The sequence below is a fragment of the Anopheles stephensi genome, chromosome 2, assembly GCF_013141755.1.
Source record: "Anopheles stephensi strain Indian chromosome 2, UCI_ANSTEP_V1.0, whole genome shotgun sequence".
Classification (NCBI taxonomy): domain Eukaryota; kingdom Metazoa; phylum Arthropoda; class Insecta; order Diptera; family Culicidae; genus Anopheles; species Anopheles stephensi.
Genome location: NC_050202.1, coordinates 65,251,274 through 65,273,647, shown reverse-complemented (window position 1 = coordinate 65,273,647; position 22,374 = coordinate 65,251,274). Strand labels below are relative to the sequence as shown.

At 46.4% G+C, this 22,374-nt stretch overlaps 7 protein-coding genes across 12 annotated transcripts; 3 read left to right on the top strand and 4 right to left on the bottom strand.

The window, feature by feature from the left end:
- Positions 1 to 9: 9 nt before the first annotated feature.
- On the bottom strand, positions 10 to 2,834 carry LOC118503653 (odorant receptor 94a-like). Of its 2 annotated transcripts, XM_036037174.1 has the most exons (4): positions 1,506 to 2,834; positions 1,330 to 1,432; positions 1,003 to 1,263; positions 10 to 929 (listed from the first exon to the last, which is right to left on the bottom strand). In XM_036037174.1, exons 1-4 carry the CDS (start codon positions 2,222 to 2,224, stop codon positions 870 to 872), a joined length of 1,143 nt encoding a protein of 380 aa, XP_035893067.1. In that variant the 5' UTR covers positions 2,225 to 2,834; the 3' UTR covers positions 10 to 869. The 2 variants fall into 2 exon arrangements, with proteins under 2 accessions (XP_035893067.1, XP_035893066.1); XM_036037173.1 differs by having other exon boundaries at positions 1,003 to 1,432.
- Positions 2,835 to 4,256: 1,422 nt separating this feature from the next.
- Positions 4,257 to 5,595, top strand: LOC118503656 (odorant receptor 94b-like). Its single transcript, XM_036037179.1, has 4 exons — positions 4,257 to 4,873; positions 4,952 to 5,054; positions 5,141 to 5,401; positions 5,468 to 5,595. Exons 1-4 carry the CDS (start codon positions 4,290 to 4,292, stop codon positions 5,528 to 5,530), a joined length of 1,011 nt encoding a protein of 336 aa, XP_035893072.1. The 5' UTR covers positions 4,257 to 4,289; the 3' UTR covers positions 5,531 to 5,595.
- Positions 5,596 to 5,883: 288 nt separating this feature from the next.
- On the bottom strand, positions 5,884 to 9,370 carry LOC118503654 (actin-related protein 1). Its single transcript, XM_036037175.1, has 4 exons — positions 9,107 to 9,370; positions 8,375 to 8,439; positions 7,407 to 8,280; positions 5,884 to 7,322 (listed from the first exon to the last, which is right to left on the bottom strand). Exons 1-4 carry the CDS (start codon positions 9,152 to 9,154, stop codon positions 7,179 to 7,181), a joined length of 1,131 nt encoding a protein of 376 aa, XP_035893068.1. The 5' UTR covers positions 9,155 to 9,370; the 3' UTR covers positions 5,884 to 7,178.
- Positions 9,371 to 9,559: 189 nt separating this feature from the next.
- Positions 9,560 to 12,156, top strand: LOC118503651 (BRCA1-associated protein). The gene is made up of 4 exons (XM_036037172.1): positions 9,560 to 9,991; positions 10,120 to 10,417; positions 10,499 to 11,485; positions 11,556 to 12,156. Exons 1-4 carry the CDS (start codon positions 9,844 to 9,846, stop codon positions 11,905 to 11,907), a joined length of 1,785 nt encoding a protein of 594 aa, XP_035893065.1. The 5' UTR covers positions 9,560 to 9,843; the 3' UTR covers positions 11,908 to 12,156.
- LOC118503657 (deoxyhypusine hydroxylase) lies at positions 12,033 to 13,236 on the bottom strand. The gene has a single exon (XM_036037180.1). The coding sequence runs from the start codon at positions 13,141 to 13,143 to the stop codon at positions 12,226 to 12,228; it is 918 nt and encodes a 305-aa protein (XP_035893073.1). The 5' UTR covers positions 13,144 to 13,236; the 3' UTR covers positions 12,033 to 12,225.
- Positions 13,237 to 13,491: 255 nt separating this feature from the next.
- Positions 13,492 to 15,446, top strand: LOC118503655 (tubulin-specific chaperone A). Of its 2 annotated transcripts, none has more exons than XM_036037177.1 (2): positions 13,492 to 13,888; positions 13,979 to 15,446. In XM_036037177.1, the coding sequence occupies exon 2, from the start codon at positions 14,221 to 14,223 to the stop codon at positions 15,325 to 15,327; it is 1,107 nt and encodes a 368-aa protein (XP_035893070.1). In that variant the 5' UTR covers positions 13,492 to 13,888; positions 13,979 to 14,220; the 3' UTR covers positions 15,328 to 15,446. The 2 variants fall into 2 exon arrangements, with proteins under 2 accessions (XP_035893070.1, XP_035893071.1); XM_036037178.1 differs by having other exon boundaries at positions 13,493 to 13,888.
- A 37-nt stretch (positions 15,447 to 15,483) lies between these two features.
- Positions 15,484 to 22,367, bottom strand: LOC118503648 (protein AF-9). 4 transcript variants are annotated; one of them, XM_036037164.1, is made up of 3 exons: positions 21,643 to 22,367; positions 20,445 to 20,723; positions 15,484 to 20,369 (listed from the first exon to the last, which is right to left on the bottom strand). In XM_036037164.1, the coding sequence occupies exons 2-3, from the start codon at positions 20,623 to 20,625 to the stop codon at positions 17,389 to 17,391; spliced, it is 3,162 nt and encodes a 1,053-aa protein (XP_035893057.1). In that variant the 5' UTR covers positions 20,626 to 20,723; positions 21,643 to 22,367; the 3' UTR covers positions 15,484 to 17,388. The 4 variants fall into 4 exon arrangements, with proteins under 4 accessions (XP_035893057.1, XP_035893058.1, XP_035893059.1 ...); XM_036037165.1 differs by having other exon boundaries at positions 20,445 to 20,692; XM_036037166.1 differs by having other exon boundaries at positions 22,243 to 22,360.
- Positions 22,368 to 22,374: the final 7 nt, after the last annotated feature.

The window sequence follows — 22,374 nt, the reverse complement described above, 5'->3', positions numbered from 1 at the left end:
GGGTTCTGTTCGAACACTGAATCTCCAATATGAGGTAATTATTCTCGAAAGTCCCGAAAAATCAGTGCGTGGGAGAATTACTCATTATAAACAGCTGTAGCAATTATAACAAGATGACAGCTTTTAAAAAAGCCGGTACATATGCAACAACGTCTAATTAAAATTGAATTTAATTGGATACTGTAGTATGTTGTTTAAGGTTGCGTTTGAATAAATAAGTAACGTCATTTTTTTAGATAACTATTGAAGCTTCCATCGTATTTAGATTTTGAGAGAAGAATAACATTTCTAACAATGGTTCTTCTTTCTTCCACATTACAAAAAATTAGGATCTTTTTAAAGAACTAAACAGAAGCATTTCTCTGCGGCTATAAAGATTTTTTCATATTTTGTTTTACAATACACTCAATTTACTGGTTATATCCATTTGTTGCCAGATTATTAACTAAAACTTTCAACACTTTTCCATGAAAGTCTTTACAAACCGTGCGACACGACATTTCCAAGCTCATCAGAACTATTAGACTTAGACATTTTCCACTTAATTTTTAATGTAACATCGGCGATTTTTTGGTTAGCAATAACATATTGGCATTATTAGAACAGAAATTCTTCAAAAAACCGTTTTAACGGCTAAAATCACACGTACGAAAGCGAACTATTTCGAAGGACGCAGATCAACCTTGACTTTCCACAGAGAAACATTTTTAAATGTGTAAGACTGCCTCTAATCTACTGATCTACGTTTAGAAGATTTAGTAGAAAATCTACTAAATTATAATGCACAATTTCTTGCTACACACTACACAAAATCACAAAGGTTAGCAAAAAGTAAATAAGGTTATTTCCCCGGTTTGTAGCTATTTTCTCTAAACGTTTTTTGCCTTACGCTGCAACACGCAATACACGGAGTATGCCATATTGAGAATCTGTAAAGAACAAAATCATTTGTTGCATAAGAATTTAAAGTTCAGTTATGGTAAAACAAAAAAAAAGCTTTACCGTTGTAAAGGCAGGTAAATTAAAGTTAAAATATCGAAACGCCGTCGCGGCGAATGGTTTGTTGGTGCGGACGAGAAACATTTGTACGCTTTTCCTATTGCTTTGCTTCATGCTGTACCAGTTCGAGGAGTAGATGGCGTTCGTCAGTGCATAGCTTTTGAGCGTTACTTCATTGCCATAATAGCACGGGAGCCCGATTTGCATCGTCATGGACATCATGTAGAACACGTTCATTAATTTGCTAAAATCGTACAGATTGAACTGGAAGGTGTGCGAAAAAAGGAAGGTTAGATTCCTGGTGCGCAACGTAGAAAGCACCGCACGTACCATAGATGCAACCTGATAGGCGGAGGCGCAGATCACGAGACCGCTGACACTGAACTGCACAAAATAGGCAAGCGAAAAAAGGTTCTCGACCCTGCAAAGCATGCTAGGAAACAGAAGCACACACCTTAGAACATTCAACCAAACAAAACGAGTACCGGAAACACTTCCTAACTTACCGATGGATCTTGTTGTAGTGTTGCACTAACGGTACAAACGAGTGATCAAACTCTTCCGAGTCGCTCAGACTTCGGAAGCGTTTGGCCAGCAGATCCAGCTGTATGCCGATCATCTGCAGCATGTAGCACAGCTGCGTATCGCCGGCCGTGTTGAGCAGCATGTGGAAGTACATGCCGAAACATTGGTACACAAAGATTGTGTAATATGCCACGCGTGCCTCATCACCGTACGGGATGCCGAAAAACCAAGGAAAAAACGGCATCCGATACTCGGAACTAAGTAAATGGCTACCGGTACCGAAGGCGGCCATATGACTCACAAAGATGTAGACGTAGTACCACCGATTAAACACTAGCAGGGTACGGTCGTGCAGCGCACGTTCCCGCCCGTCCCGGGGTTGATACGATGGACCCAGTGTGGTTTCGTACAGATCCCAGATAGTATCGAAATACCGATAAATGGTACTCGTTTTCAGGATCATGGCCGTTTCCGTAAGCGCAATGTACATGATGAAGAACACACGCTGCTCGAACGGCTGCGGAACGAACACGTTCAACATCAGCACAAACAGATACAATGCCATGATGCAGCTGTAGAACGTATAGCAATAGACACGGTACGGCAATGATTTTGGTACGGGTGCATTAAACACACCGCACAGCTTCCAGGCCCACATGGTAAAACGCATGGGAAAGATAAAACGGCCAGTTTCGTACATCCTGCGCTCTGGCAAAACGGGGAATATCCTTCGGCCAGTACTTGTCACCTATAACTGATGGTATGATCTTGGGCATAGCGATCAAATGGTCAACGCACAGCACCAAAAGGGGGACAAATTGTAGGGTATCTTCTGTAACGCCCGTTTCCATATAATTAATTAGGTAGATAAATCGAAAGGATAGCATAGCTATGAGTGGGAGTATTTGAAAAAAAATACCAGTCATTAATTACCGTCATTTTGATTCTAGTGTGTGCAGTAGATGATTTTTTATAATCCAAAAAACTCATTAAAACTCGTATGATTTAGAAAGTAGAATCTCTTGGCCACAATGCCATCAATGAAGGTACCTCTTGGTGGTTAGCCTCGGTTTTACTCGTAATTTCAAGAGCTACCGGAAGGTTTGATCTCAATAAATTGTGGAAAGGAAATCTCAATAATTAGAGACAAAGATTCGATTAGGCTCCTTGGACTAGGTTTCTTGGAGTAGATCCCTTGGACTAGGCCCCTTGTATAAAGTCTTTTGGACTAGGCCTCTTGCACTAGACCCCTTGGACTAGGCTCCTTGGTCTACGACTTTTGCAGTTTGCCAATCGGACTAGGTCTCTTGGAAAAAGTCTCTTGGATAAAGTCACTTGGACTAGACCACCTGGACTATTCCCCTTGGACCTAGGTCTCTGTGAATAGGTTTCTTGTACTAGGCACTTTGGACTAGGCCTCTTGGATAATGTCTCTTGGATAAAGTCACTTGGACTAGGCCACCTGGACTATTCCCCTTGGACTAGCTCGCTTGGACCTAGGTCTCTTTGACTAGGTTTCTTGGACAAGGTATCTTGGACTAGCTCGCTTGGACCTAGGTCTCTTGGACTAGGCCTCTTGCTTTAGACCCCTTGCACTACGCCCCTTGGACTAGGCCCCTTGGGCGAGGCCTCTTGGACTAGGCCCCTTGGACTAGGTCTCTTGCATTAGACTCCTTGGACTAGGTCTCTTGGACTAAGTCTCTTGGACGAGGTCTCTTGGACTAGGTCTCTTGGACTAGATCTCTTGGACTAGGTCTCTTGGACTAGATCTCTTGGACTAGGTCTCTTGGACTAGGCCCTTTTGGACTTGGTCTCTTGGACTTGGTCTCTTGGACTAGGTCTCTTGGATTAGGCCCCTTGGACTAGGCCTCTTGGATAAAGTCACTTGGACTAGGCCCCTTGGACTAGGCCACTTGCATAAGGCCCCTTGGACTAGGTCTCTTGGATTAGGCCCCTTGGACTAGGCCACTTGCACTAGACGGTCCCCTTGGACTAGGTTCCTTGGTCTAGGCCTTTTGGAGTATGCCACACGAACTAGTTTAAGTCCCTTGAATATTTCGCGAGCACTGATTTGCGTAGTTTTCAACAAAAAAAAATCTAAAACAAAGCATTATAACGGTGTTTCCGTAATACAACAGTCAGTCAGTAAAATTTTTCTTTCTTCTAGTTGAAACTTTTTCCACTTCTTTTTGACGGCTGGCTTGACTTGATTTTGCCCGCAGTAGCTAGATAGTCATACCGGGTGAAGGTACGATGGGATGGGATTCAAAATCCTGCATCTGCCGTTGCTATCTATGCTCGGCATTTCTACTACTTTAATCATACCTATTATTACATCTACACATTTTCATAAGCAATACCCATCAATTAAGAGGCTGTTTCTTAAGCTTTGCACCATACCACCAAATCATTCCCATCGGAATCCATGTTGTGTGTTTGTTTTCGTGTGAAAAAATTACTGCCACGCCCTACCGTTTAGCAGCAGGCAACATAAGCGACACAATGTCTTAGATAGCTTTCACAACTAAAATAAAGGACTTGGACTGAGACCCTGTTCTAGTTAGTCCCATTTATCGAGCCGGCCAGCCCGCACGATGAAGATCGAAACGCAGAAAACGTGGTCCACCGTCGACAAGTACCGTTGGAGTGAGTACATACGCCCGGTTAGGATGACCGTTTGGACCTGGCGTATCTGTGGGCTGTATAACGCAAAGCCACAAACCCCGCTCTACAGGGCGTATCGTATCGTGTTCAACGTCGTCTTGATGGTGGTCTATCTGTTTACGCTATCGTTCAACATGTTCGTGATGCAAACGTTCGAGCAACTTGTCCTGTACATCATGTACATTGTTTTCACGGAAATAGTAATGGTGCTGAAGGCACTGATCACGTATTATAAGTTCGATCAGATATGTTACCTGTACCGGCAAACGCTGGACAGTGACTTTAAGCCGGTCGACGCAGAGGAGGAACAGTTGCATCGCAAGGGTATCGGAGAGATTAACTACTACTTCTATCTGTACATCACGACGACGCATCTAGCGATTGCGAGCTCGTTGCTGTACCTGCTGCACCAGGACTACCGTATGCCGTACTTTCCTTGGGTGATGGGCATCGCGTATGGATCGACGGAGCGGCTCAACTTTGGCATCATGTTCGCCTACCAGGTGGTCGGCATGTACTTCCACATGCTAATCAATGTGGCGATAGACGTGCAGCTGTGTTACTTTCTGGGAATGATCGGAATTCAGTTGGATGTGCTCGGGAAACGGTTCCGGATGATACAAACCTCCGAACAGTTTGGGAATAGCTTCATGACCCTGATCAATCAGTACCAAAAATTGCACAAGTAAGAAACCGTTTGCTACTGTTTCCGTAAAGCAAAAGATAGTAAACTCTCATTTCTGTTATGGCAATTTACGCGTAGGATGACCCGAAACATTGAACAGCTGTACTCACCTGCCTTCTTCGCCCAGTTTAGTGCTAGTGGGTTGGTTATCTGTGCAACCGCTTTCAAAACATCTTCAATGGTAAGTTCCCCCGGTGCAGCTAGCTAGACCCCCTTTCGATGTGCTGTATCTGTGTGGATGTAATGCAATTTGAAATGTAATTGCAGTTTAACGTTTACGAGCTAACGGCCATTCAGAATCTACTGTACATGCTTGCAATGATGTTTCAAATGTTCCTACCTTGCCGGTTCGGTAATGAGGTGACTCGCAAAAGCCATCTTCTTCGCACCTCCATTTACAGCTCCCGGTGGTACGAGATGGGGCTGTACGATCGCAAAACGGTGCATATGTTGCTTCAACGCATGAACAAACCACTGACCCTGAAGGCATACTATTTTTTCAACTACAATTTACAAGCCTACACTACGGTACGGATGGAAATAGAGAGAGAGCACACCGTTAAATATATTACACAAAACTGTTCTACTTTTCAGACACTCAATATGGCCTATTCCGTGTATGCACTGCTGCAACGGAATGCTTTGAAGAAATCATAATGGGACGCATGCTCACCATTGATAAGCTCAGCATAATTTCTCATTCTTTCTACAGTCGTCGTTTCAGCCAAGATGCGATACGCCACGTTCGTTCGATTCCTGCTGTTCGATATATTTCTTCTCGTACTCAGATTGCAATTGCGATTCCTCGCGGTCGTCATCGTTAGCGTGGCGTTAGCCACAAAAGCGATTAGTACCGTCGTCACCCTCCCTCACTTGCTCTACACTTGCGCCATTTTCAACGTGCTAGTTACCGTGCAGCGATACAAATGCATTGCAATGGTACAAATTAATAATAATATATATATATAATATCTATTCATACTCACTTAAAGGAGGAGAAAGGTTAAATCTTGTCTTTGCGCGCAGCACTGCTGTTATCCGTCTTCTTTATCGGCTCGTTTTTTTATTTTGTTTTTTTTCTTTCTTGATCTTATGCACTTTTGCTTAGTTCATGTGCGACTGTTACACGGGTACACGTTTTGCACCGCACTGTTTTTCGGTTTACGTTAAGTGATAGTTGTTATTGATTATAAATTACTAAATATTATAACTTAATTCGTGTTAATTGATGAAAGAATACACACCAACAGACAAAAAAAAAGAAAGCTTCGTTTTGCGACTATTCAATATTTCTTATTGCCACGTGAGTGATCTTCGTAAGCATTAGAGCTACCCCAGTTTCTGCACAAAAAAGGGAGGGACGAATTAAAAAAAGGAAACATGAAACGATTGCGCACACACACACAATCTGCTATGCAATGTAGAGAGGTTGGAATGAAGGTGATTCTATCGCACAAGGGTGGCGGTTTATCTAAAGAAATGATGCTAACAGCAACAACCAAAAAAGAACTCATAAAACATAAAAACCACATACACACACAAACAGTTACAGTACAGTAGCAACAAAGAGCAAACAAAGGCCACACGGTAGTAATCGTTCGGTACCCGGTTGGGTTTGTCCCTTTAGTCGAATCGGCCAATCCTTTCCAGCCGGTCGAACGTTGGAAGAACCCAAAACTAGAAGCGTTTAGAGCTGATCAAAGCATCATATTACATGGGGGTACTTCATGGTCTTTCACACAAGCTACTCCCAACTCTCTGACCTTAGCGTGTTGGACTTGTGTGTGGTGGAGAAATTATGTGCGCACATTACTCAACACTCTCTGTCCCGATCCTGCTTTGCTGAACACTGTTTTGTCTCCGAACGGAGGACATTGCTTAAGTTAGTTTACGGTCTATTCACATACAATATTATATCCGGCGAATCGTTTGTTTATCATTCAAAATGCCTTTATATAGATCACCGTGAGATAAAAAAAAAATTATATAAAATAAACCTGCATACGAATCTACTGTGGACCGAAGACCAAAAAAAAAGGGGGCTTTGAAAGTGCGCAAGTAACTTTTGAAGTACAATTATATCTTTACCGGTGCTGGATATCGCAGCGGTACACACCTGAGAGAAGCATCTTCAGTGGCTGCTTGAAATCATCCTACAAGGTCCAATTTTCATTTCCCAAAACTTTACCCCCCTGGTTCCTATTACTTCCGCAAACACAGCCAGACGTGCAGTTTGAGTGTGTGTGTGTGTACCCATAAAAATGTTGCCGAACTGAACGACGCTTGCAAGGTGCGTTCAAACGGTTTAAAACGTTTTCCGATGGATCGCCCGTTGGCCGTCTTCGTCGAACTCGCGCTTTGAGACCCACATCTTTTTGAATGTGTCGAGAGAGGCCAGAATTGATCCACCCATCCAGGTCGAATAAATACGTTCTTGTGGGGCAGCGATCTAAAAAGTGTGGAAGCCACATTAAATATCACCAACACGATTGCATTCGATGTCGGGCGAGCGTTTACGATTCACGTTACTTACCCTAATTTTCATATCCTTTGCCACGTGTTTCCGGATCTCGGACAGCAATCGATCACCGAAACCCTTGAACAAGGTCGATCCGCCGGATAAAACGATGTTCTGGTAGAGCATCTTTCTCAGATCCATGTCGGACTTTTGGATCGAGTATATTAGCACCTCGTGTATGCCTTCGCATTCTTCCCCAAGCATGTGCGGGCGGAACAGCACTTCCGGTGCCCGGTAACACGCCGGTCCAATCTCCAGCACGTTTCCGTCCGGCAGCACATACTTGGTCTTTTCCGTATCCACCGTTTCTTCTTTCAGCGGGTTCGTCGCTAACGAGCATACCTTTTCCTTGATCGAACGCACAATCTCAAACTCGGCCGTAGTGCGGAAACTGAACCCTTCCTTCCGGATCAACGTTTTTAAGTAACGGGTTACGTCCCGGCCCGCAATATCCACACGCATGATGCTGTGAGGCATAGCGAACCCTTCGAATATGGGAACTGCGTGTGTTACACCGTCACCCGAGTCCAGCACTACACCGGTGACGCGCCCAGTCGCGTACAGACTCAGCACGGCCTGCATCGACACGAACAGCGCGGGTACGTTAAACGTCTCGAAGAAAATTTCGGCCGCCTTTTCACGGTTCTTGCGCGGGTTTAGAGGCGCCTCGGTAAGCAGCACCGGGTGCTCTTCGGCAAAGGTGGACAGCTCATCCTTGCTGTAGATGTACGTCCAGATCTTTTCCATATCGTTCCAGTCGGTCACGATACCGTGCTCCATCGGGTAACGGATGCTGAGCAGCCCCCGGTAATCCTCCGCCTTTGGTCCCACAAACATATCCCCTTCCAGTGCGCCAGCCATCACACGCACATGCTTCGGTCGGCCCATACTACACGGTGTGACAGAGAAAAGGGCAGAACATTGCTACACACCGGATTTTACATCACAGTAGCCTTGTGCTGTGTGTGTGTGGAAATACTTACTAGTTGGGAAAACGACACTTTGGTATGTGATCGCCAGCGAAGCCAGCCTTTATCATTCCGGAACCCTGCAAAGACGGGCAGAAACGCGACAGATCGATTAGTATTCGTCTCGAACATACCGTACTATCATAAAATGTATGCGGAACGAGTGAAACAAATCCGCCGTACGCTGGCTGCCCTTGTACCCCCGAATCCAAATTTGACCGTGTTTGATCGTAGCCGAATGGCAGAAGTGGATGATTTTTACTTGCGGTGTCAACAGCAGCGTGATTATTATCGGGACCGTACTGATTTGCTGCTACAGTTACCCGAATTCCGGCGCCCATTGAAACGGAGCTTTTCGCAACTAACAAATCCTACCGAGCACTATCTCCAGTTGCATCGCTGCTCAACGGGCTATAGTTCCGACAAACGGTTCTGAGATATTCGCATTGCCCTGTAACGAATGATGCATCTTGGGTGCCTCTTTTCTTTATAGTAATAATAAAAAAAAAATCTAAAATGATCCCTTGGACACATTTGTGTACTTTAAAGGGATTTTTAATGTAAAGCGGTGAAGATTACATTCCAGTGATGTCATTGTTTCCCCCGGATGCGTTCACTCATCGTACATCGTACACACATCGTGGGGAGGTAGATCGCTTGAGACAGCTTTTCTTTTTCTCTCACGTCACCTGCTCCGTTGCCCACCCGGGCGTCTACCTTTCCACGGGCGGAGGAACTGCTACTTACGTTGTCGATGACGACCGGTTGATTCACTATCACATCATAAGGCTCCATTGCGCTGTGCTGTTGCTGTTGTGCGGACTACCGGGCGACACCGAACAACCGGAAGCAAAAGGAAACGGTGCCTAAAACCGAGAAAGTCTGTTTGCAAAACGGTAAAATAGGTTTTTTCTTGGCTGAATCGCGTTTGTGAAGAAGGGGTGGCGAGAAAGACCGTTTTCCGTCGTTCTCTGATGACAGCACACTTCACACACACACTCGGCCATATACGTGGACACACACACACGCGCGCACCCCTCAGCTCTGTTTTGACAGCTAGTTTTCGCCCGAATAACAAAAGATAGCAATTTCGCCTCGACTTTCCTCGCGGCCAAGATGCATAGAGATTGGTATAGCAAACGTGAGAAGAAAAAAAGCTTAAAAAATGTCAAACTGATGCTCTTTGTTTTGATTCCACAGACGAAAACCTCCGCAGTGCATTTTGCGTGCAAATCGTACCTTCGCTCGACAGGCGACAAGTGAAATAATCGATCTGTTGTTACCCTAGTAAAATAAGTAAAAAGATCACGCGAAACAAAACGTGCCGCTCTTGCAAGCAGTTCTGTGCGTGTGCTGTTGGCGATAGAATAGTAGCAACCGAACCGACGACGCCTGCCAATCGATCATCCTTCCGACATTTGTCGTTAGCATTTTTCCCTCTCGCGATTCGGTGTAATTGGATTATGACCGTGGCTGCGTCATAAATGTCTGCATTGGTTTCTTTATGTTTGCTGAAGATTGAATTAGTTGCCGACAGAAGCCGCAGCCAGTCGTCGGTCATGTTGGGCCCCTCGGAATCCGGATCTGCCTGTGATGATGACGCAGCAACGGGAGGCAGCATAGTTGGCGATGGTAAGATGCATTTTAATTATAGCCCAATAAATATACACAACTAGCATGGTGGTAGTAGTACAGCGCAGAGTGCACCGAACGATTCGACAATTTTGGGGCTCGCTTTGATCGATTACTCTCATCCGCAGAAGCTGCTGGTGCGGTGTCGAACGAACATCCCAACAATCCACGTCTGCAGCGAGAGATGCGGGGCCAAAGAAAGCCGAAGAAAATCACCATCGAAAGCTATCGTAACCGGCTGCTGGATGGAGGACCGGTCCCTGCCGACGAGTATCGTGGCATCCTGCCAAAAAGTTCGCGCGAGCAGACACCGATGGATGAGGTGCCCCCACCGTCGGCCACCGAGATCCTGGGAGAGATCAATTTCTTTTCCGGCAATCCATTCGTTGAAGTCACCAAAGGCATCCTTCATCTGTTCAAGAGGAAGTAAGTGCGCGCGACGTTACGTAAATGTCCCGAAAGTTTGCGTGTATGCTAGACCCTAAATGCAACACTGTTATTTCACAGCGAACGAGCGGACCTTTCGGAAGGTGGTGTTTCAAAAACACTTTGTTTGATTGCCGTTCCGTCTTCGTTGAACTGTCACGATATACTCGACTTTATCGCACCGTGTCAGAAGGAGATCCAGCATGTGCGAATACTGCGTGATGGGTCACCGAACCAGTTTATGGTACTGCTCGAGTTCCGTTGTGTTGAGGGAGCGATCGAATTTTACAAAACGTTCAATGGAGCTCCATACAACACCCTGGAACCGGACACCCTCTGTCACGCCGTTTGGGTGTCGAGCGTTGAGTGGGGTCTGGATGATTGTTGCGTGACCCCACAGGGACACACCGAGCTACCGTCCTGTCCCGTGTGTCTCGAGCGCATGGACGAAAGCGTGGACGGTGTGCTAACGATCCTATGCAACCACGTGTTCCATGCCGGATGCCTAAACAAGTGGGGTGATTCGACCTGCCCCGTATGCCGGTGCGTGCAAACACCGGAACTTTCCGAGCAGTCCGTTTGCATGGAGTGCGAAGGAACGGAGGCACTGTGGATCTGTCTCATCTGCGGCCACATCGGTTGCGGCCGATATCAGGGTGGTCACGCAGCGTCCCACTATCGGACGACAAACCACACGTACGCCCTGCAGCTCGGTACGAACCGTGTGTGGGATTACGCGGGAGATAATTTTGTTCATCGTTTGTTGCAAAGCAAATCGGACGGAAAGCTCGTCGCAACCCAATCGCCCGGGGGAGATGATGGGGAGGAGAAAATTGATTCTATGCAGCTGGAATTCACTTACCTGCTGACATCGCAGCTCGACGCGCAGCGCGATTACTACGAGGAGCGCTTATCTCGGCTCGAATCGATTGTCAGTGGTGAAAGGCAGAAGCTGCAGGAAGATAACGAGCTGGCGAAGAAAAAGACTGCCGAGCTGGAGGTGAAGCTGCAGGCACTCACGAAAGAGAAAAACAGTCTGGAACGGAAAATCACCCAACTAACATCTAAGTAAGCTGAAATGGATGATCCATGACTTGTTACGCTGATCCTGTTCTAATACTTGCTTTCTATTTTGCAGACTGAGTACCGTTCTAGGTGAGCTGGCTGAAGAGAAACAGTTTGGGAAAACGCTCCAAGCGAATCAAATTACATGGCAGACCAAATTTTCCACCCTCGAGAAACAGTGCACGGAAAAGGAGCAGGAAATCGTTGAGCTGAAGGAGCAGGTGCGTGATCTCATGTTCTACATGGAGGCACAGAACACAATTGCCGGTTCGGAGCTTAAAAGCGAACTAGTCGATGGGACGGTAGTACTTCCGGCCGATGCTGTAGTAGCAGCGGCCTCCTCTATTTCCGCTAATGGTGCGCTGTCCGTCGGTACTAGCGGAAATGGAACTGCTAAAGCCAAGCGCCGTCAAAGGAGAAAGTAAGAAGAATGCAATACCGAGAAATCGAATCGTTTGCGTTAACTCGCCTTGAAATTGCGCACAGTTTTTCGAACGGTACACGTCCGACACGTTTTAGCTGTAAACTATAGAACTATGGAATTTTGGAATTGTGATAAATTTTCTTCGGGGTTTTTATTTCCTTTGCCAATTAGTTATAGAAAATACCGTAATAACGCGTAAAACTTGTGGAGAAAGGGGCATGATGAAATACAGCTTTCTATGTGAAACGCACCCATTGACGTGTTTTGTGTCGGGCAGTTGTATATTTACACATTATACACACGCACCTGTTGTAATACATTATGCTTCGTTCACCTTAACCAGCGTATCGGCATACTGGAACTCGGGACTGTTTTCGTATTCGCACATATCCAGCGCTACTTCGCAGCTTTCCTTTACCACGCGCTTTTCGTCCAGCAGATATTCGTTCAGCACCTTGGTGCATTCGTCCGTCGCGATAGCGCCAAGCGCTTCCGCACACTCGTGTCGCACCATCTCGTTTTCGGCCGGATCGCGCAAATTTTCTATCAAAAACGGCACACTGCACTCCTCCTGCAGCTGTCCCAGCACAAACGCAACCTCGTGCCTGAACAGTGCACTCTTACCTTTCAGTCCGGTGGCCAGTGCCAGAGTTGCTTGCTCTGTGCGCAGATTACGCAGCGCAAACATGGCTCGATAGCGGTTGAAAAGCGTGTCCGACTCATCCATGAGGATTCGCTGTAACTCTTCAACACTCTTGGAAGCAGCCGGTGGCGTTGGATCGACCGAGGCGTACGGGTTGTTATCTTTCAGTGCTTCGGCCGCTTGCTTTTCCTTCAGCCATCGTACACGTTCCAGTGCAATTTCACACGTTTCCGCTACCTCAACCACAGGATCCTTACTGAAGGCTACCAACGTTTCCTCGACTGAGCTGTCCCCGATGGCACCGAGCGCCTCGGCTGCCTCGTGCCGTACCATCGGTTCTTGCTGCACGTCCGCCAGTACACGGGTCAGCACGGGAATGGCTCGAACGTCCTGCATCTGGCCCAGACAGTAGGCCAGCTCGTGTTTCAGCAATGCCGACTCATCATCAAAACACCGGCCGATGGACTCGACTGCACGGTCACCGCCAATGTTTCGCAGGGTGAATAATGCTCGAAATCGCTCTTTTAGCGGTCGCTCTCGGTTATTTAACACATCACCGATAGCAATCACTTTATTTTCCTCTATTTGCACCATCGTTTTACGCTGGTTTATCGACTGCGGTGCAGCGCTATTTCACCACAAAACAAGCACGCGATGTGTGTTCTTTGAAATGTTGGGTTCTGTGTTGGATATCTGTCAAACATACGCTACTGACAGCCATTTGTTTACTGTTGGTTCAGTTACCTTACCAACGCAGAGTCGCGTGGAGGACTGTAAACAGCAATATTAATTTAACTAAAAATACGGGTTTTAACGGGTTGTGGAAAATATGATACATTTGCAGCTTTTCTAACTACTTAGCTATTTTATGAGAAGCAATGAATCAATTATTTGATGAAAAACTTGTTTCATGTCTTGTTCGTGTTTTTGTTTGTTTGGCTCATGTCATGTTTTCCGGTGACGCACGATGACTAATAATTCACCGTTGTGAAAACGGTATCTAGTAGGCCGGCTTCTCTGTTAGTTCCACACTTTGTTCAATCTAAATCCGCATTTCAGCGTTTCGCAAACGATTCCCCCTGTGGTTTTCCAGTTCTGCCAAACGCGTGTCCCGCATCCATTGATCTGAAATGTCCGATCCTCGCCTTCGCCAGCTAACCATCAAAACAGGTGTTGTGAAACGCTTGTCGAAGGAAAAGGTCGTGTACGAAAAGGAAGTCGTTACGCAGCAGAACCGCATCGACAAACTGAAAGCGGCCGGTTCCGACGACCATGTGCTGCGAAAGCAGGAAGAAGTGCTGCAAGAATCGATGATGATGATTCCGGATTGTCAACGACGGTGAGTGTGAAAAGTACCGCTCTGCCATATGTCCGGTAATTCCCTTCACATGTGTCTCTCTCTCTCTCTCCTATCCATTCCTCGCAATAGTCTGGCTAAAGCTTACGAGGAACTTACAGAAATGATCAAAAACGAAGAGGAACTTAAGGAATCGGAACAATACCAAGCAGCCGTTGCCGTGCTGGATGATGCCAAAGTTAATCTTCCACAAAAGATAACAGCATAGAGCGGAGACAGCAGACTTAGTGTTAAGGCCTCACACGCGCATTTATACGATAACCTTATTAATTCACGCAGAATCTTACCATTTTCGTTAACAAATTGAGCGTAAAATGTTTGCACACGGGCTACTAAAGCACAGCTTGGATATATCATCGATGCCACCTCCACCAATCGATGATTCCTTTCCCCATCCTACACTACTGGAGCAGACCCGCGTGACCGACGCGCACAGAGTACAACAATTTTTAACGGCCACGAAAGCCGGAATCGACCAGCATGATGGTAAAGCGTGCCGCTCAATCGTCCCCGTGAATATTTCCACTTACCGCGCGGAACTTTGTGAAGCTCTTAACGTTTTGGAGAACCTCAAACACTCGAAGTTGGTTCTGGACGATTTGCTCCAGGAAGCCGAATCTGGTGAGACATGGAATGAAGAGCTTAATCGTGCGGGACAATTGAAAGAAGTTTTGGGAAAGATGCTCGAAGCGCTTGAAAATGTTAAGCGCAAGCAATCATTACACCGTAAGCTGTCCGCACGCCGCAAGAAACGAGCATGGCTAAAAAGACGAAATCAACGTCTTCATGCGAATCGCTTGGCGGAACAAACGGCCCGTACGCAACGTTCACAAGAAATAGCTAACTGGGAAGCGGAATGGAAGGATCGACTGACCCAGGAACGAGTTGCCCGGGAAGAGCAGCAAATGAAAACACTGATTCTAACTGACGTCCGGCGTAGAAAGGCTCGAGCGAAACGAATGCTAGCTCGATTCGAAAAATCACTGCACCTGCACCAGCAAAGGCAGAATGTTTCAACCGTCAACACACAACCGGAGGTACGATTCGACGCCCGCATGTACGCGCTCATAGCAGAATGGCGAGGGAAGGTAGATGAGTGCGTGAAAGAAGAGAAGCGGCTAAAGGACATATTAAACCGCCAGTCCACCGGTAACGTTAGTCGTCGGCGTGAAAACCGTTGGCGAAAGGTGCTGTTTGGCACGGCTGCAATAGGTGGAATGTTTGGCCGTCAGTCCAAAGACTGGTGGTGGCAGGAACTTGTAGCCGTGCGTCGGGCTTGGGATAAGTTTTCGTTGCCAGCTGATCCGAATCACCCGTTTCACCTGCAAGGTACGGTAAACACGTGGAATGTACCACCGGAAAAACCGTCACCGGAATGGGAAGTGTATCGCGAGACGAGCAAGATCAAACGCTGCAGTTAAATGGGGAGGCGCGCTGGTCCCATCAGTTCGAAGTGTGCAAACAATGATGTAAAATTTAAGAGATGATTACTAACGTTCAATAAAGTGTGGCAATAACCATTCATACACACACACACACACACAATGATAATAATGAATTGCTGGCGACGGCAAGGATTATGGTGACAATATGTATGTAATTTATTTTCATTACTTTATGCTACAACTCTTACAGCTTATGTTGATAATGTTCAAATTAATAATCGATTTATACGTATTTATATGTATATGTACACACGCTTCCCACTTCGCGTTAGCTAGGGTATGGGTTTCATCATTTATATTTTGCATGTAGTACGACGCTGCCCTATGCACAATTACGAGCTCTTTTTGTTTCTGTTCAGTATGTGTGATGCTTTCAGTTCAGTTTTCGCCCTTGCCAAATTCCTCTAAGAAAAGCTGCTGATTTGATTTGTTTTTATAACTAACTTTACAATAGTAATTAATGCAATTATGTTGGTAACATAATAATAAAAAGAAACACACACAAACAAACCTGCACACATCAACGACGAACTCAATTAGCTATGATCGATATTGTACATTATAATTCAAATTTTTGCCAATGCGTGTTCTGGGATTCCATTTCGTGAAGCTATCGTCGATCTAACAAATCTTCCTGTGTGCCGGATGTTAAATTACGAAATTAAGGGAAGGGTTTCAAACAAAACAGCAAACATGTCCTACCATACCTTAATCAATAAACTCCCGATGGCATCATCGTGTGTGTAGGTTCCTTCCTACCTAAGCCACTAGCAGGTTTTTGCTAACATTACATACATACAATCGCTCTATTAACACAACACACGCCGCCGCTCCGTTTACTGATTGAGTACAAAACCACCAACACTAATCTGCGCCACCCTTCTGCTATACACGCGTGCAGTACAGGTAAATGTGCGTATATACCTAACCTACTTCCTGCTTCGGCTCGGTAAATATTTTACCTTGCGAGATTGAGAATTGCAGGATGAAATTCATCAATAAATTACGTATTTTCTAATAGCTCGCCTAAAATCTATTCCTTTTCCCTGCCATGGCTTGCTTATCGTTGCAGATAAATTATGTACTTCAAAAAGCACCAGTCGTCTGCTGCTCCTGCATGAGGTTGCTACGATGGAGTTCTAGAAAAAGAGATTTCAAGCAACCGTTCCTGTAGGACGATCCCACCCCCCCCCCCACTCCCCCCATCCGTTTGGGGTACAAGCACAATCAGTTTAAATCATAGGCATATGAGAGGTACGCTTATGAAGAACATACGACCAGCCATTAAAACATGAAACAGGCTGCGAGTTTAAAACAACTCGCGGAAACTAGGAAAAGGACAGAGAAAAAGAGAAATTCCTTTAAATGAGCTGAAATAATTCAATTTCTTTTTACACACTTAGGGACTGATTCTTCTACAGACTTTACTCCTAGAGTTCCGTTCCTGTTTTGTTTGCAGTTTTTGCACAACCACCACACATGTTTGTACTTTTAGCATTCCTTCTTGCAAGTCAATAAGAAAACGGGATTTTCCGCATACGGGTACTTGACAACGCGCGCGCACACACTCATTTGTCCCTAAGCTTAAGCCGTGGCATGTTGTTCGACGTTGCCACCTCCATCGGCTTCATAGCCCTGGACTTCACAAGGTCCATCGCACGTTTTTTCCGCGTTTCTTTTGCCTCAAAGCTACTAGAATGAAATCTGTTTTTCCTTTTTTTTCAACGAGCTTTTGCAGATACTGTGTATTGTATTTTTAAACTAAGCAGGCGGCATATGTGCAATCGCGTCCCAGTAAGTCACGGCGGACACAGGCGGTTTAAAATCAAGAGTAAACTCAAAGCGATAATTCTAGCAACCGAATACTACGACGAATGAGTCCACAGACAAAACAAACTAGATCCTAGTTCGCATTGACCTACCTAAAAAAACTATTGACAGTCTGTCGTGCTGTAGCGTGAGCTGTTAATAAACACAGTGGGTTAGTGTTATCCAACGTTACTAAATTACGCTCCCGATTTCAACGGTGGTCTATTGTCAGGTGGTAGCAAAAAAGTTCTGCAACCGTCGCACCGTCATAAGGTCCAGCGCACACAGGTCGAAATCGAAGGTTGCACTCGTTATCTCGTAACATCCGGTTGCCGCAATCATCTCAACCACCCGCTGCAGTTCCGTGTTATCCTGTAGTGTCATAATTTTCTGCTGCAGATCCTTCAGCTCTAGCATGTAGTCGCCGGTCAGTGATACACCACCGGAACCTCCGCCAACACTGCCTCCGCTAAGATTATTGCCCGCAATGCCCACACCTTGCTGGCATGAGCTGGCACCATTATCATCGGGCGCGGAACCACCGCCGCCACTGCCGATCGATTGCTTGAAGTTATTGTTATTATTGTTGTTGTTGTTCATCGCATGATCCATAGATGAGTCTTGAGGTGTAGTTTTACCGGTTCCACCACCACCTCCTCCTGGCTGCGGATGTTCGTCCTTCTTTGGTATTTTCGACGGTGGCTCCATTAAACTGTTTGAGGATGCAGGTGGTGAAGCTGGCGACGGACTGTGCCTTTCTCTCGAGGCGAAGCCCGCTGTCGCCGCCGCGGTAGGCTCCGTCAATCCAGCATCTTTTGCTTTATCTCCATCTATGTCCTTATTTTTTCGCTTCCGTCTCTTAATCGGTTCGCCACTGTTAGAACCGTGGTCCTTTTTCTCTATCGGTGGCGTTGCCGTGGCGGAACCGCTTGACCCTTTGGACGCTTTATCCTTTTTGCCCTTATGGTGATGATACTTTTCACCCGATTCCGCTCCAGTCCGTGCTCCACTTGATCCAGTCGTACCGGACGAGGTGGCCGACGGTGGTCGTTGCTGGTGGGAAGAACCGCCACCAGCCGGCAGCAGGTCTGCGATACTGCTGTTCGACGCTTCCGAATCCTTTTCGTTCGGCAACGTTGAGGGAGTTCGGCTAGTATCTCCACCGCCGCCACCGGTCGCTGTATCCGAATCGTTAGAATTCTCTTCACCACTGCCATGGCCGACGGGAGGATCGATCGGTGCAATCGATTTTGTTGTTTGCGGTACCCCACCACCACCAAGCCGTCCTGTCGAAGACGATCCAGAGAAAAGATGCCCGGTGGACGATGGCTTTTCTCGATCGTGTCCAAGTGGTTTCGTGGACGAATCATTATTGGCGGTGCTGTGCGTTTTAACCTTTCCCGGCACCGTGTCACCACTGCCGAGATCACGCCCAGATATCGTATAGCTCCCCTTTCCCGGTCCAGTATCACCTCCGGAAGGTTTTTCCTTGTCTTTTCTGTCCTTTTTGTCCTTTCCGACCGAAGATCGATCCTTTTCCTTATCCTTCGTTTTGTCTTTTTTCTTGTGCTTGTGCTTCCGTGCTTCGTCCTTTTCACGATCTATCTTGTCCATCTTATCGGGTGCTTTTGCCGATGTTGTCGATAGCGTTCCTGCGGCACTTCCGGCTGAATCCAGTTTAGTGCCAGCGTTTGCATCACTTTGATGCATTTTCTTGTCCTTAGAGTATCCGATACCGGTGGCATTTGAGGAAGGATCGCGGCTTGCAGTGGTCGACGTGATGGACGCTTTCCCTGGCGCACTGGCATCTTTGCCAGTATCGTGCGATGTCAACGCAGCATTGTTAGAGCTAGTTTTACTTCCAGTGTTGGAAGCAGAGGATGATTTTACACTTCCCGCCGGCGGTGGTGCATCGCCTTTCGACAGTGCGGAGCCGGTAATGAATGAGTTCGCTTGTGACTTTTGTGTCGATTCGACACTTCGATCCGCCTTGCGCTGATTGGAGGTTGAATCGGCAGTTCGTTCCTTATCCTTTTCATAGCTTTTCTTCTCCTTTTTGCTGCTCTTTTTTTCCTTTTCGCTGGCGCTTCGTTTGCTGTCGGAGCTCTTACCAACCGCGCCGGATTGAGCGCCGGTTGAGCCGGAACCGGTAGAAACGCCACTACTGCTGCTATTGCTACCACTAATATTAGGAACTGTAGAATTGCTAACGTTGTTGCTTATGCTAGTATTGCTATTTGTGCTGCTAGTGCTGGACCTCTTTGGGCTGGCCGTTACCGGTCGCTTCATCGATGATGCCGAGGAGACGGCACCCGTTCCGGAAAGCTGAGCGCTACTACCACCTGCTCCAGAATTACTGCTACTGTTGGTTGCACTCTTGTCCCGGCTGCCTCCTTTATCGCGCTCTTTCGAATGACTTTTGTCCTTTTTGTCTTTGCTGTGAGTCTTTTCCTCCGCCCCTACTCCACCGCTCCCGCTCGCAACGGATACGGATTTCTTGCCCTCCTTGTTCGGGCTCGAGTGTTTGTGTTTGGACGAGGAGGACGATTTGTCCTTTTCCTTCGATACAGAATTAGAGGACGAGGACATTGATGACGAGGAGATGCTGTTGGAAGAGTTGGGAAGCGACGTCCTGGCGTCGGACGACGATTTTTGACTCGATGGCGCTTTGCTACCGCCACCAACGATGGTTCCCACCGGTGATGTCTTGCTGGTGGATGATTGTTTGGGATCGGGCGACACCTTGTTACCGCTTCCGCCGCTCGATTTGTGCGAGAACGGTGATCCAAACAGCTCGGCAAACTGCCCCTTTGTATCATCGACCGATGACGAGGATGTTTTCGACTTGGATTTCTTATCCTGCGATGAACCACCGCCACTGCTGGATGATCGTTCGGTGCCGCCACTACCACCACCACCATGACCTCGGCTGCTTTTATAGTCATTGCTGACACTGTTGCCTCCGGATCCGGAACCAGTGCTGCTGCCAGATATAATCACTCCACCACCCTTCAGCAACTTTCGTCGAAACTCGTCCGACGGATGGTGAAATACGTACTCTTCCCGCTGATGTTTTGCCGGCTGCAGGTCGAGATCATAGTTGTACACCGTCTTTTTTGGATCGTCTCGGTTTTTGAAGTAAATTTCCACCGGCAGAATGAAACCAGCGTAGCCGGCTTCTTTCACTAAGTAGGGTGGTTCTTTGAAAACTGCGAAATAAAAAAAAAACACACAAACAAAATCACTATTACTGGGGTTCTTTTACCTCAAACGGCCATTCTTACCTCGTTTCGGTTTCGGGAAGGATTCGTGCAGATTGAAGATAACTTTGTCAACGAAGTGGCTTATGTCGGTACCGTCCAATCCGCGCACAAATAACTCCCAGTCGTGCGTATATCCTTCCGCGGTTGGTCTACTCTTGACCGAGGCCACATGACCAATTTCCAAACAAATCTTCACCGACATGGCAGATTGGTAAACACTATTGGCTCCAGCTTCAACCGGTCCACGGTTGTCAACCGTTCACAAGATACTAAAAATGGATTAATAAAGGGTTCGTTTTTCTGAAAAAAGGTAGAAATGCTAATTAAAAAAATATATATATGCCTTTACTTTACAAAATACTAAAAAAGGCAAAATTATAGCTTGACTATTATTTACGTCATACGCAAAGTTCGTGTGTATGTGCGCACCGCGCGTACAGGATATTGCCGGGAACATGTATCCTTGTGCCTAGCATGCATGCAGTTCCTTCTTCCGGGAGTTGAAAGAAGAAACACGACACACTTAGTTTTCTAGTGGAAAAAATCGATATTCTCTTCTCACTGCAGCAGCAGCAGCAGCAGCATGGGAGAATCCAAGCAACCCAAAAGGCAGTAGCAATCGGCACTGGTGACTCGATGAATCCTGCGCTTTTCAATGCGTGTTTGAGTGCTGAGGCAACGGTCTAAATAGTAAAATGCATCGTTGCACCGACCTACTGATAGAATGTGTAGCTCTCTTCATCAGTAATAAGATACGTTCCGGAACCTTTTCAACCACGGTTACCACCGGCTGTGCGTGCACGTTTCTGTTATTTACATAACATTCCAGCAGGATCCGGTGTAGTGATGCTCCATCAAAGCTGGCTTTTCACTTTTTTATCTTCTAAATCTACCCTTCTCTTATGTGGAATGTGCATACCGCAGCTAAAAAAATTGTCAAGTTAACGAATATTATTCGCATCTGCCATATGTTTTCAACGCAAACAAAGTCTTATGTGCGATCCAGCCTATGGGTACAATTTTGTATTGTCTTTTATAAGAACCATCGGTACTATACTGCAAAAATCTGTATCCTAATGAGTATGCACATTAGCAAACACAGGCGCCAAACACCGGTACACGCTTTGAGACGGCGATTGGTTGGCGACATGATTGATTGAGCTATTTAGATCAAAGCTTTCGTATCTCGGCCGAACACGATGGACACCGTTTTGCTCACCTTAAAACGCTGTATGTTGGGGACGATAGAATTGTGGACCTTCGTCCGTACGCATTAATACTCCACAAACTCCACTATCACCGTAGGCTGTCGACGTCGTTTGTTTTGCTTATGATTGAACTTCTTTTCTGCGATTTCCTTTCGCACTGCACATCACCACTAGTGCTAGTGCGCTCGCACTTTTCCACACTCAATTTCACTGTTGATATTAGCACAATCTGGAAACTGTAGTACACAGCAGCAGTGCATCGCAATACGCTACCGGTGACTACTTCTTCACTACAATCCGACTACACTTTAGCCAAGTTCCATATCCTGCGCAAACAGAATAATGTGTGCGTGCGTGCGTGTGTGAGTGTTTCGATGAAGGGGGGGACACTTTGACACCAACTTGGACGCGCTACGATGTTCCCGTGAAAAGCTACGTTTTCACTTGCATCGATCACCACACCTGTGTACGGGAGGTATAGGTCCAAGAGAGAGAGGCAGGCCTGCCCAAACTCTTCTCCTGTGGGTAGCAAACACTTTTGTACATTCGTACACCAACTGCACGTATAGGTAGCGTTCTACACCTGCTTTACATTTTCACACACCACCTACTTTTGCGGAATCAGTTTGCGCGATTATGTTCCTTATTTTTTGGCATACCCCGTCTTGAGAAGAACTTCGATGTACAAAAAAAACTGTGTCTCTGTCGTCTGTGTGCGGACGTGATGTGTGGAAAATGCAAGT

Bases quoted from the DNA above. Each gene is read 5' to 3' on its own strand.
- LOC118503657 (XM_036037180.1), bottom strand. From the start codon at position 13,143: ATGGTGCAAATAGAGGAAAATAAAGTGATTGCTATCGGTGATGTGTTA.
- LOC118503656 (XM_036037179.1), top strand. From the start codon at position 4,290: ATGGTGGTCTATCTGTTTACGCTATCGTTCAACATGTTCGTGATGCAA. The intron at 4,874-4,951 runs GTAAGAAACCGT...ATTTACGCGTAG, and splicing joins CAGTACCAAAAATTGCACAA to GATGACCCGAAACATTGAAC. The intron at 5,402-5,467 runs GTACGGATGGAA...TCTACTTTTCAG, and splicing joins ATTTACAAGCCTACACTACG to ACACTCAATATGGCCTATTC.
- LOC118503653 (XM_036037173.1), bottom strand. From the start codon at position 2,224: ATGTACGAAACTGGCCGTTTTATCTTTCCCATGCGTTTTACCATGTGG. The intron at 1,433-1,505 runs GTAAGTTAGGAA...TCTGTTTCCTAG, and splicing joins CACTACAACAAGATCCATCG to CATGCTTTGCAGGGTCGAGA. The intron at 930-1,002 runs GTAAAGCTTTTT...TGTTCTTTACAG, and splicing joins ATTTACCTGCCTTTACAACG to ATTCTCAATATGGCATACTC.
- LOC118503654 (XM_036037175.1), bottom strand. From the start codon at position 9,154: ATGGAGCCTTATGATGTGATAGTGAATCAACCGGTCGTCATCGACAAC. The intron at 8,281-8,374 runs GTAAGTATTTCC...CACACCGTGTAG, and splicing joins AAGTGTCGTTTTCCCAACTA to TATGGGCCGACCGAAGCATG. The intron at 7,323-7,406 runs GTAAGTAACGTG...CACACTTTTTAG, and splicing joins CAAAGGATATGAAAATTAGG to ATCGCTGCCCCACAAGAACG.
- LOC118503655 (XM_036037177.1), top strand. From the start codon at position 14,221: ATGTTTGCACACGGGCTACTAAAGCACAGCTTGGATATATCATCGATG.
- LOC118503648 (XM_036037164.1), bottom strand. From the start codon at position 20,625: ATGTCGGTGAAGATTTGTTTGGAAATTGGTCATGTGGCCTCGGTCAAG. The intron at 20,370-20,444 runs GTAAGAATGGCC...TTTATTTCGCAG, and splicing joins CTTCCCGAAACCGAAACGAG to TTTTCAAAGAACCACCCTAC.
- LOC118503651 (XM_036037172.1), top strand. From the start codon at position 9,844: ATGTCTGCATTGGTTTCTTTATGTTTGCTGAAGATTGAATTAGTTGCC. The intron at 10,418-10,498 runs GTAAGTGCGCGC...GTTATTTCACAG, and splicing joins CTTCATCTGTTCAAGAGGAA to CGAACGAGCGGACCTTTCGG. The intron at 11,486-11,555 runs GTAAGCTGAAAT...TCTATTTTGCAG, and splicing joins ATCACCCAACTAACATCTAA to ACTGAGTACCGTTCTAGGTG.